General features: G+C 32.4%; 1 protein-coding gene across 1 annotated transcript; it reads left to right on the top strand.

Annotated features, from left to right (window-relative positions):
- The first annotated feature begins 14,508 nt into the window (after window positions 1-14,508).
- LOC144555891 (histone H2B.4-like) lies at window positions 14,509-15,165 on the top strand. Its single transcript, XM_078304329.1, has one exon. The coding sequence runs from the start codon at window positions 14,593-14,595 to the stop codon at window positions 15,013-15,015; it is 423 nt and encodes a 140-aa protein (XP_078160455.1). The 5' UTR covers window positions 14,509-14,592; the 3' UTR covers window positions 15,016-15,165.
- The last annotated feature ends 1,373 nt before the right edge of the window (window positions 15,166-16,538 follow it).

The raw sequence follows: 16,538 nt of genomic DNA, 5'->3' as shown, positions 1-16,538 counted from the left end.
TATTTACCAAAGTGTGCTATGCTTAATTGAAATCTAGATTCTTTATGTGTTTAGCTATCTCCATCTGTGCGACAGAGGTATCTTGGCCTGTTAAACCTGGCTATGTCTATCCGTTTCAGTAGACAGTAGCTGATTATATATGCATGATTTTGGCAAAGATTTTTACTGAAATGCTTTAATTTGTTGTCAATTGAAGTTGGACATGAATTTCATTTTTACCTTTTTTTTTTGTATTGATGTGGTGGGATGATACCCACCGATTTCATTGAATGAAACCAAATGTTTTGTTGGTACCAAACTTTGGGTACTACTTGCAAAATATAACAGGAATGACCATCAACAAATATAAGCTACATAAAGATACTAAAACAAAATACAGACAGTTCAAACATAATCACCAAAATAACATGTCTTTATAAAACCTAATTTTATTTAAAAAAGTATATGTTGTTGCTGCCCGAATCCCTCTCCATGTCTTTCTGTATTTCATTTCATTCCAGTCCTTAACTATAAATTCCTGCTCATTTGTTTTTGATTTAGGTCTCGTTTGGTAAGCTCTCTGCATGGAGTTAATAAATGCAGTTGACAATTTAATCTTGTTTAAAGAAAAATAGATGAGGTAAGTTGAGCTATCAGAACTCGGATGTTTTAGTTGTGTGCAAAACCTGGGGCGGAGCCACATGGATTTGCCACAACACCCCCCCCCCCCCCCCCCCCCCCCCCCCCTCCCCTCGGGTCCGGATCCCCTAAAGTAACCCAATCTTTGGGTTTTGAATCGAGACCGTTCCGTCGATCGAGATTGCTTCAGGATTCGAATTCATGTCTCGGGATTTGTGCATCATCTGCGAAAATACGCTTCTATTTGTATTTTTTTTTTCAGAATAATTAAAAAATATCTAAAGTTAAATTTTTTTTGTCAAAATATACTTAATAGTCAAAATAATTATAAAATTATGTCCACTTTCAAAATTTTGTCCCATTCTACTATTAAATATCTGTGCAAAAATAGAACTCCATATGGATTTAGAATTTTACAAACTAAAACTGTCGGCAGACACAAGATGCTTGCATGTGTAAAATACCCTTCTCGGACAAGGCATCTGTATTTTTGAAATTACGCGTCAAACTGATGCTTTTCTTATATGAGCTCTTTTCTGTGGAAAGACTTTTTTTTTCTCTGCTCTGGTTTTGTCTGTTTTCAATTTTGTAATCTGAACTATTTGGTCGCTTTCGTGTTTATTTAAGCTCTACTCGGTTTTTGCCTAATTAAGCACCCTCTCCGAAATATGCAACTCCCAATTTGTATATTATAATAATTCATTTTATAAATTAGTGAAGCTATTGTGTACCATATGCATATTGCCAACAGTCCGTGCTATGGACTCATATCTCTACTTAAAGTTCAAACAGTTTATTCAAAACGTTGAACATTATCTTTGTATGAAAATATACTTAAAAATCAAATTTTACATTTTTTAGAATTTTTTTACTATTTTTTAGATAAATAGAATATCTCTCAATTTGAAAATTTCAAAACGTTGAACATTATCTTCGTATGAAAATATATTTAAAAATTAAATTTTACATTTTTAAAAAAAAAATTTACTATTTTTTAGATAAATAGAATATCTCTCAATTTGAAAATTTTGAACCATCCAAAAGCAATAAAAGCAATGGTTTTCTATATATCTAACAAAATTTTTTTTAAAAAAAATGTAAAATTTGATTTATAATTACATTTACATATAAATTTTATGTTTAACGGTTCAAATTGACTGCTTAAACTTTGAAAAGTGAAATATAGATACATAAAATAAGTTGACCCGTAATATAGTAATATATATGAGGAGGGTTTAAATGCCTCCATTTTTTTCTGCCTCCATCGTGTTTTCATTTTTTAAAACTTTAATAACTCAAAATCTATACCTTAAAAGTCAAAATAAAATAATTTGATATGATCTACATCATTTTATCTATACATGTGTAAAAACTTATGACATTCTAACTTTATTTTGATTGTTATCAAGAGCTTGTAAAAAATGTACTAATATGGATAATTTAGAGACTTTGATTTTTTAACTTATTGATTCACATAAAAACAATATTGAAATGTGATAATTTTTTATGAGCATATATAGAAAATAACATAATTATATCCGATAGTTTTATTTTGACTTTTAAGTTATAGATGTTGAGTTATTAAAGTTTTTAAAAATAAAAGCACGATGGTGGTATAAAAAAAATGAAGGCATTTGAATCCTCAATATATTTTACCATAACTTCACTATAATTTTTTTTTTTTTTATAAAAGTTGCAGACTCATCACTCAATTGTTTAATATCCTTACTTTTGTTATTCAAGTTTCAAACAGACATACCTTGTCGTGCAAGTATTTTTTTTTTTTAAGGTTAGTGATTTTTATATCAACTATCAATTTCATTGATAAAAAATATATTTACAATGAGTCAAATAATCACAATTTCTAAATTTACTTATTTATTCTCATAAAATATAATCTAGTATTCTAATCTTCATCTCGCTCCACGATCGGATCCGCTTTTTTGACTGCCGTCGCACTCCGATGGCAACCAAATCTACTTATCGTCACGCTCCAACTGAGATGTTGATCACCATAATATTTTAATCGCCATCTCGCTCTACGACCGGATCCGCTTCTTCGACCGCCGCCGAGTTCCGACAACGACCGGATTTACTTACCGTCGTGCTCCAATTGAGATGTTGATCACCCTAATGCTATCTCGCTCCACAACCAGATCCGCTTCTTCGACCACCGCCACGCTTCGACGATGATCGAATTTACTCACCGCCACATTCTTATGAAGATATGAACTCTATGCTCCGAGCTCCGACGATACCGCACTTCCGACTTTGATCGGCTCCGCTCGACTTCCGTTCCTCCCCTCTCTTATTTTTTTTTCCGTTTGAGAAGGCAAAACCGAGAGAGAGAGAGAGGAGAGATTTGTGTCAAAAATGAAAACTATAAGAAGTGGAGTTGAATGGAAAGAGGGAGAGAAGAGAGTTGAGGTGTGGCCGCAAGTGAAAAATATTACCAATCATTAGGTAGAACTTGAATCGTAAAAGAATGTTTGTCAATATATTGTGTATTTCTTATTATCGAGATAGTATAAATTAAATATATATATTTTTTTATGATTATTGTGCAGTGTGCAGAAAAGTGTACTCTCTCTCTCTGTATCAATCCTTTGCGTTACCTCACCATTTGACTGTAAATCCGAATCAATTCATCATGATCTCTTTCATACTATTGTGCCAATATATAACTAAAGGATCAGATTCAAAATCACATAATGAGGTAACTTGGGTGATATGAATGCCTCTCTCTTCATTTGGTACTTCTGTTCATTTATATATAAGTGGAGATGACAGCTTTTAAATTGTTTAAACTGAATACTATTATTGTTCTGTATAACTAATGATAATAAATGGAACAATGGTTGTTAGATCCATCCCGATACAAGTAAAATTTCGGAGCTTCATTCTGATTCGAATTTGATATGACAAATCAAAGCAAAAAAATATTACTCAATTATCCAGTCCAAGGAAGGAGAACAGCACAAGAAAACCTTCCGCTTTCCTTTTGGCGTTTCTAATTAAGATAATAGTAGGTTTACTGTTTGTTGAATTTTCCAAAAAAAAAAAATTAGTAGATGTGTGCTTTTTAAGGAATAGAAAAAATAAATGATTACCTAACCAATATGTATATATTTGTACTTCATTCCCGATATAGGAGCCTAAGTAGATCTTCCTTTAAGAGAAGCGATTACATAGTATTGTCAAAATATAGCATCGCTTGCAAACAAAACATTAGATCAGATTGGTACTCTCGCGTGGTATAAATCCCATGATATTCATTCAATATACTTTCTCAAAATATATTAGAATATACTTAATATTAAAAAAAATAATGTCTCGTTTTAATATATTTTGAAAGAAAAAAAAATCAACTCCTATTGTTAAAAAAAAAATTAATAATTTTCTTTCCGTGATATAAGCTTGAAACCGCAAGTTTACTCGAGAGATTTTGCTATAAGACACATGACATGACTAGAGAATACGACAATGGTTCATAACTTCATGAGAAAAGGTAATGTCTCCCGGGTTACAGTCCCCTGAAAATCTCCGTGTATAAAAGCCTTATCTTTTTAGCTTAGTTCTGACGCGCTTTCAACTGCCACAACTGCCATAATTTCAAGTACAATATATATGTTTACATGATAATATGTATATGTTTATAGGATTATATGTGTATGTTTACAGGATAATATGTGTATGTTCACACGATACTATGTGTATGTTCACAGAAGGTGGTTCCCAACAGCTGTCACGCGTTTTTAACAGCTTTCATGCGTTTTTATGTTGACATGATTTGTTGAATTAGTTTACAGAATTTAGTATTGATGTTTACAGGATTTAGTATTGATATTTACAAAATTAGTTGAAAATATCCGGAAATTTTTGGAAAACTGGAGTTGGGGGACTGTTAGCTGCTTCCTAACTTCATATATCTTTAATTTTCATGTCTACGGTCTACCTCAATTTTTTTAGGAGAAGAATGTAGAACTAGTGAACTACTGTATGAAATTAAATTTATTTGAAACTTAAGTGCATATATTATTTTGTGACACTCTGATTTTATTTCGGTGGATAAAGGAGTCTATAGATAGCAACTAATGTGGATAACTTTTGAGTTATCAAAATGCCATTAAATTGATCGTAGTTAACAATTTTATTTTACTGTTTATATTTTAGATAATTTATTAAGAATCGAAACATTAGAGCATAAAAAATAGGGGTATCTGAATCATTCTATGGGAAAACATACAAAGGGACTGAGGAAAAATTCGACTCATATGATATAAATTTAATATAAAAAGACAGTTCGAGGTGACTGTGTTAAATAACCTGAAGCAATTATAGAAGATACATGAGGTGAATAGGAAAACATAAGAAGTAATCATGTATAAAATATAAAGGTTCAATTATATAAAGTTAGTTTGAGATAATTAAACTAATTATTGAAAGTGATTATGAAAAAAATCCTAGGCCATACGCTATATAAATGCAAGTAAACAATCAATTTATAAAAATGTAGTTCTAGGCTTCTAGCGTACATCAATATTTTTATGGTATTTGTATTTACTATCTTAAAAAAATATTATTCTAAAGAAATTAAAATTGTGGATGTGTTTTCCATTATTAGATAATGCATATTAAATTTGAGTTATTTTTAATTAATTGGAACGTATATAAGAGAAGTCATTAAAATACAAAGATTATTTTAAATTGTTTGATGAAAGCTAAATAGCTTTGAAATTGGTCTAAAATTGATACACAAAATTAGTTTGAGATAATTATAATTGTTAGTGAACAAATGTTAATTTGTTTATTTTTCTCAGAAGCGTGATTTGCATACATGATTATTGAGCATTACACATAAACAATTTTTGTTTTTGTTATAAAAATTACATGTATGCATTGTATTTGTTAACTTAATTACAACATTCATGCCATGCCATCACCTTATGGATTACATATATTTTTCACAATCGTTGACTATCATTCTTCCATTTTTTTTTTATAATGTGGCCATGTGGGTGCTGCGAAGCATTGTGCCTAGACTCTGTGTACATTTGGGAGATGCTAAGAAGTGGGTGTTCTTTGATACTTGGCAGTCCTTTAAATTTTAGGATGAAACCTGGCATTCCTATAGTTCAAGAAAGAAACAAAAGATAACAAATACTGAGAAAGAAAACGGTCAACTGAATTCAAAGTCACAATTGAAGAAGCCACACCAGCCTTAAACTGAATTCTCTCTCTCCTAATTTAATACCTTGAATCATCTATTCCTTCAAGTCAAGGAAGACTGAAAGAGATATGAAACGGAAGCTAAACATGTAATACTCTTTCAGGCTCTACTCTCCTGATTCTCTGTAGTCGCCACAATGTTATTTAAATATACAATTAAGCAATCTACATTTTTTTTAATCTTTTTTTTTCTGGATTATAGCATGACAAGACACTTCACACTTTTAACGAAACATTTTGATCGTGTGTTTAAACTTTAAATATTAAGATAATTATCACTTTATATGAATAGATTTATTAATTTGATTTTGAAAAAAAATACAAATACCTTCATGGATTTAAATATTCTTTTACATTTTGGAAATCAACAAATACTTCTTTACATTTCTACAAAATTGCAAAAAAATTATTTCATCTATTTTTTATGTTAAATACATGAAAACTTACCAGTTCATTTATTTTGTTACCACGTCATCACATCTCATCATTGCATCACCAATCCTATTTCTTTATTATCGCATTTAGTTGTCACATTATAGTAAATTTTGATGTTGAATTTGTTGATGCGATTACATAACCGGACTTTCATATAAAAATATTTTAATGCGAAGTCATAATTTATATGACATGACACTTAAATAGGATATAATGTGATAGATCATCATCAACATCATTATTATTTTAGAGCATGAATTAAGAGTCAAAATTTTAAATCATTTCTAGTGACAAGTGCAATAAAATTTTAATTTGCTACCTTCTATAAAGAAAGCAATTGTCTTAACCCTTGTCTTTATTAAATATGATAATTAGTGTGTACTGAAATGTAGAGAATATTTAAAATCATGATTAAAAAAAAATATAATGAGTTACTTACAAAAAGAATAAATATGTATATTATAAGCTTATGTCATACATGTCTGATGTTATTTAATTTCTTTGTTTTATTGTGAAAGAATATCACTATATATATATTTGAACTTAAAAATCTCGGTCACAAAAACATAAAATAAATTTAAATATTATTTTTGCAGTGCATTTATTTCTTACAGTAAGTGAGAGCATTTATTTTTATGTCATTTATTTTGCATATATAGTGTGGTTTTCTCTCTCCATAAAACGTGGATGAAGCCACGCATTGGACTACAAAAATCTTTGTTGCAAACAATCCGAGCCTGTTATTTTGGCTTTCCATTAATTAAGTAAGCAGTTATTAAAGTACTTCTCTTTACTTCTCCCGGTTATTTTTTTCCATCTCCTCGCCTTGCCATATCCGCAACAATCATTACCACAATTTTCCTTCTCAAACAACAAATTTCAATGACTTGCACCTCTAAATCTTCCCTAAAACGGTAGCAAAACCGACTACAAAAGCCCATACATCTCTTCTCTTAAAACCCTTTCAAAACCCTTTTCAGGTATATCACTACCTAGCTAGGATTATTAATTATTCTCTGATTTTTGCTTTTGAAGATTTATTTGTTTCTGTTTATCTCATCTTTTGTTTTCAGACAATGTGGAACCCTACCGAATTCAATCCTGCACCTTCCTCCTACATCAACTCAGACTATAGTGTGTATCTATTATTTTCTTTTTAATTATTCTCTGATTTTATATAAATTTTGATTGCGAGATTTTCTCTAAATGTAGTTGGTTTTTAAATGAATTTTGTGAAGGTTTCAATTCATTCACAGGAGAAGGCAGCGAATCATCATCTCACTTGCAGATTTCCAACGAGTATGACAAGCTGTGAGTCCCGGTGCTCTATTTTCCTTGATTTACTATTTTACCCTCGTAAAGTAAATATTTTAGCAGTCTTTTCAAGGGTAGTTTGATAATTTTTGGGTTGATGGAACAGTTTCTTGGGCGACTGGTTTCCCAGTCCATACAACAGCGAAAGCCATGTCAAGTCAGAAATGGACTTCTCCAGTTCGTCTCTTCCCCTCTCGCCTTTTCCATTAGCATCCAACGGCAACCCTTACTCAGGTTCCTTAAAAAGTTATCTATTTTTTATTTAATTGGAAGATTTTATGTATTTCACTTTTGCTGCATTTTAACTATGTAATGTTGCTCCAATCAGATGTAGTTGGAGGAGGAGATGTTTCGGTGGAAACTATGGGGGTGAGTAATGGAGATGTCCAGTTCAATGGCAGTCAAGCCGTTACTGTCACTGTGAGTCTGATTATTGCTATTTATGTACTTTCATCATATTTTTCTTGTCTGTTCTCCGTAAAAGAAGGCTAGCTTTTTTTTCAAGCTTTTATATTTTGGACCCTCTTTTATGAATAAAATTTGAAACGGTACCTGACAGTCAAACAAGAACTGTAACGGGAAAAAGGTTAGCAGAACTTCAGATGAAACTTATGTGTGTTTGCAAGGTTGCTTCTCTTTGTATTTTGAATCCAAAACAGGGTCTTTTTTCGTTTAGACCCCTAATTTCAAAGCACTTGTGAAGTTTGAGCACATATTTAAAGATCTGGAGTCCGAACAAAAAATACTATAAATGAAATCAGAGAACAAGAAATGAAAATAACATTTCATTTAAACGCCGGATCATAAAAAACGTACATCCGTAGCATAGCTTCACGCTGTCAATTAAGTTTAGATTTAGAGTCTATTTTTGTTGTGACTTTTTCTTTTTGAAGAAATTGTTGATTACTTTGATGGCATGAAACGAAGGAATTGTTACGTGATACATGTATTTATTAATTTTAGGAGTTGGAGAAGTTGGTTGAATCTGGGGAAGAAAAAAGCAGGGGAGAAAGCTCTTCAAGGGAGCCAAAGAAGCTCAAACCAAGCAGTGCTCAGAAACCGCTACAAGAAGGTTCCAGCTCAACAAAAAAGCAACCGGCAAAGGTTTCCATGACTCTCTCTCTCTCTCTCCCTATGTATGCGCTGCATACAGATTTCGAGTTGACATATTGAGTAGTGTTGGTTTTGGTTGCACCTGGCACCACCATTTGCTTTGCACGACACCAGAATTTGAGAGCACTCTTAGTTTCCATTTAGTTTGGAAACATGTTAGCAATAGTATCAAAATGATCATATGCATAATTTTAAACCACAATTGATAAAAAGGGTGTGCAGCTGTGCATGATTATTTGAATAAAATTACATAAAGTGATAATACATATCTTAAGTTGGATGTGTTAGTATAACCTGATCTGAGAAACAAGGTCTTGGCATAATAATAAATAATGATTACTACTGCATGCTGATTGTGTAATGAATTAACAGGGAGCAGCAAAGAAGACCCAGAGGCTTGGTCCAAAGATCATAGCTCTTCAGCGACTTATTTCTCCCTACGGGAAGGTAACATTCGCTTCCTTTCCAGATATTATTGTACAATTTTCTTTGCACCAATGTAACGCCAACATCAGTGTTGCATATGTGAGGGAAGGAAGCAGAGGTCCTTGTGTGCTAATGCAATTATGTGAAATCAAAATTTTTAGGTGTCAATTAATAGGGTTAGAGTTTTAATATGAAAATAATGACCCTGTTTAATTCCTTCAATTCGTTCCAAGTATTATATTAATAAAACTGGAACTCAAGCCGGTACATATATCTCAGCACTGAGATAATGACTGTCAAGCTATATGTAACAAATTATTTAACATGCTGAAATAGAATTACGTAAATCCCTTGCTACTTGGAATGCACTTAATTTCTCATCCAAGTAGATAATAAGAGAACATTTTTGCAAAGTGATCATACTAGAATTAGAAAAACTTACCTTTTTCCTTGCTGCTTTCCATTAGTTAGACCCTTATCTCTGTAACTCCTTTTTATCCGTTGCCTTCTAGTTCAAAAAAAGAAAAAAGAAAAAGAAAAAACAACCAAAACTTCGTATGCATGGATAAAGGTTTACGATGTATTATGCAGACTGATGCGGCATCGGTGCTTAATGAAACAGCCAACAACATCAGGTACCTTCATGAACAGATCAAGGTGAGAATTTGTGTCTGTAGTGCGCGTTGAAAAGTGATATAAATTTCAGGAATTTTTTTTGGAAACTGAAGTTATACTCGCATTCCATTGAATGTAGACCGTTAAAACCTCACATTTCTTGCAGATTCTGGCAGCACCTTATATGGGCATACATCGTCAAATGGTACTTAATTTAATCTATATATTTCTATACACATAAAGGAAAACATAACCTACTTTAAAGCTGAGATAATACATTTTGTTTTAATTCAAGCTATTGCCAAAATAAAAAATTTTAAATATACATTTTGTGACGCAGGTTCTCGCAAATATGGGATGCGATTTACATAGTAGAGGCCTCTGTCTCGTACCTGTATCCCCAGAACTTGTCAACCTCACATCTCAACTTGCTTCTAGTCGTAATGTCCAAGGAAATACAGTGTCATTTTCTCGGTTTCGCGTCTAGGTGATCATACAATAACATGACCATAACATTGATTCAGTGCTCATAGAAAGAGATGCATAGAGTTAATTTACTGGCATGTAGCTTTAAGCAGTTTGTTCCTGAAAGCTAAAGATCAGGAGAAATCAATTTCTTTATGTATGCATTGTTTACTTTTATTTGTATGAAGTTTGCTTCATTTCTGTTTTTATATACTCCTTTTTTATTGTAGAAGATATTCAGAATCCAGAGGTTTTGGTATCTTGTCCTGCTTATGGAAGTTTAAATGAACTAGCCGTTCCCAATCTTTATTATTGCTTTGGAGTGTATATATATATATATATAGCATGGAAAATTGAGAACGGAGTAGGTCTGACGGGCTCGAGGGCCGTCCGATCCGCTTTAAGATCATGCCCACAAAAATTGACGTGAGCGTGCATGGATATTAAAGCAGATCAGACGGTCTTGGAGTCCATCGAACCTAAAGTAGATCCCATGGACATTTGACCTACTCTGCAGTCTGGGAAATGAGCTCTCTGAACAGACAATCCAAATCTTTTGTTATGACCCCTCAGATAGCTAGTCTCTATTATAAATACATTATCAGAGGTGGTGCCGGGGTTTTGTAATCGGAACCTCGATTCGTGAAGAAGGCTTGGCCTGAGAAATGCACATATGCCTTTTTTTGTTTGACCAGAGAAGGCTGCACCAAGTAATTAAGAGCTTAATTGCATGGTATATAATCGAAGGATAAGTTGTTGTGGGTGTCACGTACTAACATGTATAGCTCAAATTAATACCAAGGAAAAATGATTAATTTTCTAAATAGAACGTAAGATAGAATGATATCAGACTCTCACTTTCTAAGGATCAGCTTTTATTGGCAGTTGATTAATTTGATTGTTTTGATAACAAATTTCAAGTGAGGAAAGAAAAAATTCTTAATTTTTTTTTTTTTAATGTGTAAGTTGGTTGCCTATGATATATCATGTCATAATGTCATTTATTTTTGTGACAAATACCATATTAAATATAAGCTGTTGTAATATTTAAATTATTTAATAAACGATAAAACTTGCATCAAATTTTGATCATTCTTCATATATATGATACATAAATAAATATAGATCCCTTTAACTGTCGAAATTTTAAAGTCAAAATTAATTTAGTAATAATGAATCCAATTAATTTGTTGTAATTGAGGTCCAATTTTTTTTTAACGCATAATAAAAATCGACAGTGAGGAGGTAGCTCAAGCAGTAATGCATATAAACTATAAAGGGAGTTTGTTGCTCCATTTTGGCAGCAGGCGCTTCAATGCATGCAGGCGGTCACTCTCCTCTCTTTTAATTACGTCACATCTAAATCCAAATCTCTATCCGCCCCAACACCTTGCAAATTTTTAACATGCTTACATGCATATCCCTCTTTCTTAAATTTTGAAACAAATATCGAATTTTATTTGATGAAAAAACTTATAAAAGCATGCCCGAAACCAAGAGTAATTACACAAGATTGACTACCTTGTATCTTTAATTAGTAGAACTAGTGCATTAATTAAAACTGTGGAAATGATTATATTTTATGAATAATGTGTTTATAAGTAAAATTTATAAATTTTTAATTAATTTAGTATAAAATAAAGCGGTCAAAATAAAATATTTAAGTTAATTTTAATGCATTCATTTTTATTATTTTTTGATTGCTTGACTTTATACTAATAAATTCAAAATTTTATAATTTTTGTATGTAGATATATATATATCACTCGTGAAATAAATCAATCTCAAAAGTTTAAATTACGTAATCTAACATATTTTGATATTAAACTAACCAAGAAACTTGGTAATTGAGTTTAAGAACACTTAATTTTACATGGGATGAAATTTTCACTAAAAAATTAAAACTGAAGCAAAGCTAGGGTTTGTTCACTAAAGAATTTGGTGAATGCACCTCTAAAATTTATCATATTAAACTTAAATGATACAAATCCAAATCGTTGAAACTGATCTATTTCACGAGTGATACATGTACATGCAAAATTTTGAATTCATTTAGTACAAAATCAAGTGATAAAAAATGGATAAAAAAATAAATGCACTAAAATAACTTGTAAAACTTCATTTTTTTTTTCTTGTACAATTATATTTTTGACCGCTTCACTTTATACTAAATAAATTCAAAATTTTCAAAATTTTACATATACACGCATCCAAAGACGAACCCATGTTGTTCTAGGAGGATGCAGTTGCCCCCATGGATTTTGAAATTTAGTAAGAAAAAACAGACAGAAAAAACAGATGAGAGATGAAGAAGAAAGGAAGAAAACAACTTTCCTGTTTTCCTATAATTTATGAACTTGTCCATCTCTCTCTAGATCTCTAAAATCATTGCTGAGGGATGGAGAAGAATTGAAGGGAGAAGAAGAAAAAGAAAAAACAACTTCCCAGTTTAACTTATGGACTGGACTTTAAAGGCCTTTTATTTTATATCTATCTAGAAATCAATATGAAAGATTATATTGGTGGTCCAAAGGTACTTAAAGAGAGGTGAATATGGACGTTTTTAAATTTTTGGCACTTAGAGGTGAATATGGACGTTTTTAAATTTTAATCTAAGTTACTTTTAACTAACGTGTGTATAAGTTATTCTTGACGAAAACTACAATAACTTTAATCTAAAAAAATATATTAAAGTAAATAGTAGAGTTTAGAGACGCTTGACATGATAGATGTTTACAAAGTTCAGCACTAACACCTACGTCTCCAGGACCTGCGACTTTCGAGATGACGCGCCTTTCTTTACCCAATGAGAAATAAAGTACAAGGTGCATGGAACCGGTGAGTCCTTACAAAGCTTCTGAAAAATCACATGGCCCGAGCACGAGAATGACTCATGAACACTAAAGGCTCAAGGTTGAACAAGGCGAGCAACAAATGTTTTGTATATCTCAAGACAAAAAAACTATAAAATTCAACAAATATATGTTTTACAAATCTAGTCAAATAGACAAGTAGATTATGACACAATCCAACGTATATATCATGGTGAGGAAATTTGGAAAGTTATAATTTTTTTACTTTTTAGAAACTAAAAGAAGGGCGGATGGTTGGAGATTTGTCTTTACTTTTTAAATTGAGTTATAAGAATTTACTTTTCAAGTTAGATGCAGTTATTTTATTTATTTGTTTCTCCTCTACAACAATCTAACTATTTTAGACGATTTAATATATTAATCTTATCGGATTCTCTTAAATATATATATCAAGCTTTATTCTGTTAGCTAAATCTAGGGTAGCTAAAATTAAATATCCAAAATTAATAAAAGCTAAATTATTATATAATATCCAATTAGTTATTGGATTTGAATCCGATAAGTTATTTGAATATGATTTCTGTTTCTCTTTGGCAAAATTTTTGTATCCACCCCTTCACGCATTACTTATAAAGTAGATCGGTTTGGATTCGTATCGTTTGAAGTTAATATAGTAGATTTTAGAGTTGTGCTCACCAGAGAATTTGTGAGCAAAACTCCAAAATCTATCATATTTATTTCAAACGAGACAAATTCAAACCGATTTACTAGTATTTTACTAGTGATGCATGTACATACAAATTTTTAAAATTTTTAGATTCATTTAGTATAAAGTCGAACGGTAAAAAATTAATGCACTAAAATTATGAGTGATGCGTTTACATACAATTTTTTTTATATTTTCGAATTATTTTAGTATCAAATCAAGCGGTAAAAATATTGAAAAATTAATGTATTAAAATTAACTGAAAAACTCACATATTTGATCGCTTGACTTAATACTAAATACCGCTTGACTTAATATTAAATAAATTCGAAAAGTTATAAATTTTGCATGTAAATGCACAACTAATGAAGTAGATCGGTTTGAACAGTTTGAATTCACCATTTGAAATCGATTTAATAGGTTTAGAGTTAGTGTTATATAGGTTGAAATGACACTAATATTATACTAGCCAAACTCTATAATATTATCAACTCCATTGCTCAAAGAATTAAAAAAAAAAAAAAAGGTAGAGAAAAGCAAAACGCTTCGAAACAAATAATAAAGAATTCATATACATTTTATAATATTAAATCTTATAGGGTTTCCGCACAAGTTGCGCGATCCGTTCCGTAACACTCAGGTTCAATCTCTGCCGTCCAACCACAAGTAAACCAACGACCGTAGGTAATCAACCTCATCGATCCGACCCTCTTATAATCAGCCAATAGCCTTCCTCAACCTCTCTCTCTTTATAAACCACGAGCAAACCAGATTCTCCTCGTCCCAAAATTCCCAAAATCGAATCAAATCCCATTCGCACCGTTCCCACTTCCTCCAAAATTCAACCACTGTAACTTAATGGCGCCCAAGGCAGAGAAGAAGCCAGCGGAGAAGAAGCCCGCAAACGAAAAGGCAGAGAAGGCCCCTGCTGAGAAGAAGCCGCGTGGGGGAAAGAAGGTTCCGAAGGAAGGAGGCGGGGAGAAGAAGAAGAGGAAGGCGAAGAGCACTGAAACTTACAAGATATACATCTTTAAGGTGTTGAAGCAGGTGCATCCGGACATTGGTATCTCTAGTAAGGCCATGTCCATCATGAACTCCTTCATCAACGATATCTTTGAGAAGTTGGCCACGGAGGCAGCCCGCCTGGCCCGCTACAACAAGAAGCCAACCATCACTTCTCGTGAGATCCAGACCTCTGTCAGGCTTGTGCTTCCAGGCGAACTTGCCAAGCATGCTGTCTCTGAGGGGACCAAGGCTGTTACCAAGTTTACCAGTGCTTAGTGTGATTTCGTGTTGGGTAGTTTTAGATTAGTGTGGATTGGGTTAGTTGTAGGATTAGATGGTGCTGTTAGAAATCTCAAGCAAGTGTATGTGTTTTGGTGAAAGGAAGTTGTAATTTGATGGTAAATCAGAGAAAAATACTAGTTTCAATTTTATATTTCTTTCTCTTGCAGCAATTACTATATCAATATTTCAGTATCCAGTGTTTATATTGAGGACACTGAACATGAATTTTTTTATGTCAATTAGAGCAATATGGAGGATATTTTGTGAAATTTATAGATTTAGTAAATGCTGTGATTGGGTGGTTTACTGGGAGTAAAAATTCTCTTGCTACCATAATTAAGTTGATATTTGGATTTTCTTTCCTTTTCCTTTCTGTTATTTGTATTGAAACTACTGATACAGCCATACAGCTGTATAGTTTGCTTTGTGGCATTTGATACTGGGTAATCTCCTCTAATCCAGTAACAAAATTAACAGCAGAAGAAGGTGAGGAAAATGGATGATGTGTTAGGAACTTAAGATGATCAACAGCCTTGTATGCTTAATTACACGGCTACATGTTCTTATTCAACATTTGTAGATCTCACATCTATCTTCTTTTTCAAAGTCTTTATTCTCAAACAAGTTGGAGTTCACACAGGGCTCCCCAGGAGGTCATGGGATAAAGTAATAGTCCCATTCCGATTGAAAATACAAATATATTAAAGAAATGAGGCCCATGACGGCCCATTAAAGTAGCTGCTTCATGCCTTAACCCTAACCGTTAATCCAGCTCAACCGTTGCTCTCTTACTAGAGTCTATAACCCAGCCGCGCTCTATCTCACCCTTCCGACCGTTGGCCCTTCAGAGTTGAAATCCTCCTCTTCGCTAAACAGAAAAGTTCGAGGCTGAACACGGGTGAGTACTTCCGATCTAATTTTTATTCTTTTTGTAATTATGTTTTTTCAACCAATTTCGAAATTAGGAATTTTTCGTGCATCTTGTTCATCCTTTGCCGAGCTTCGTCTGGGAACATTTATGTAAACCTAGTATGCACACTTGCACAACAATGTTATCACTAATTGATCATCTGACAGTAGAAACTTCTTAATTTTGAAATCAAAACATAAACATGCTAGCCATTGCATGCTGATAAGTGATAACTATTGCGGCGAAATGACCCAATTTCACAATTTTAGATGTCTTGAAGCAACTATGGAAGTACATAAGATCGTTAAATATTATAGAAGTCTCACTTGCTTTGCTGGTCAACTTGTTTCCATGAAAAAAAGGTTAAGTGAGGATTTCGGCATCCAATGTTAGCTGAGGTACCTGAAGCAATCTTGTCCTGTGATTTTTCCATAGTTTAAAAATAGAATGCTTGTACCAGCTCTTTTTTGTGCATAAAGTGAGGAAAACTTCTGTTTCTCTGTCAAGGCAAGTGTGAGAATAATGAAATTAATCTGTTATAGGACCGGGGCCTTCCAATGAATCTCTCTTTAAACAAGACCAAGTGAAATAGTTCTATAACTGGAGA

This window comes from Carex rostrata, chromosome 6 (assembly GCF_964058835.1).
Source record: "Carex rostrata chromosome 6, lpCarRost1.2, whole genome shotgun sequence".
Classification (NCBI taxonomy): domain Eukaryota; kingdom Viridiplantae; phylum Streptophyta; class Magnoliopsida; order Poales; family Cyperaceae; genus Carex; species Carex rostrata.
Note: the sequence above shows the minus strand (reverse complement) of the source record. Positions and strands in the feature narration are given on the sequence as shown.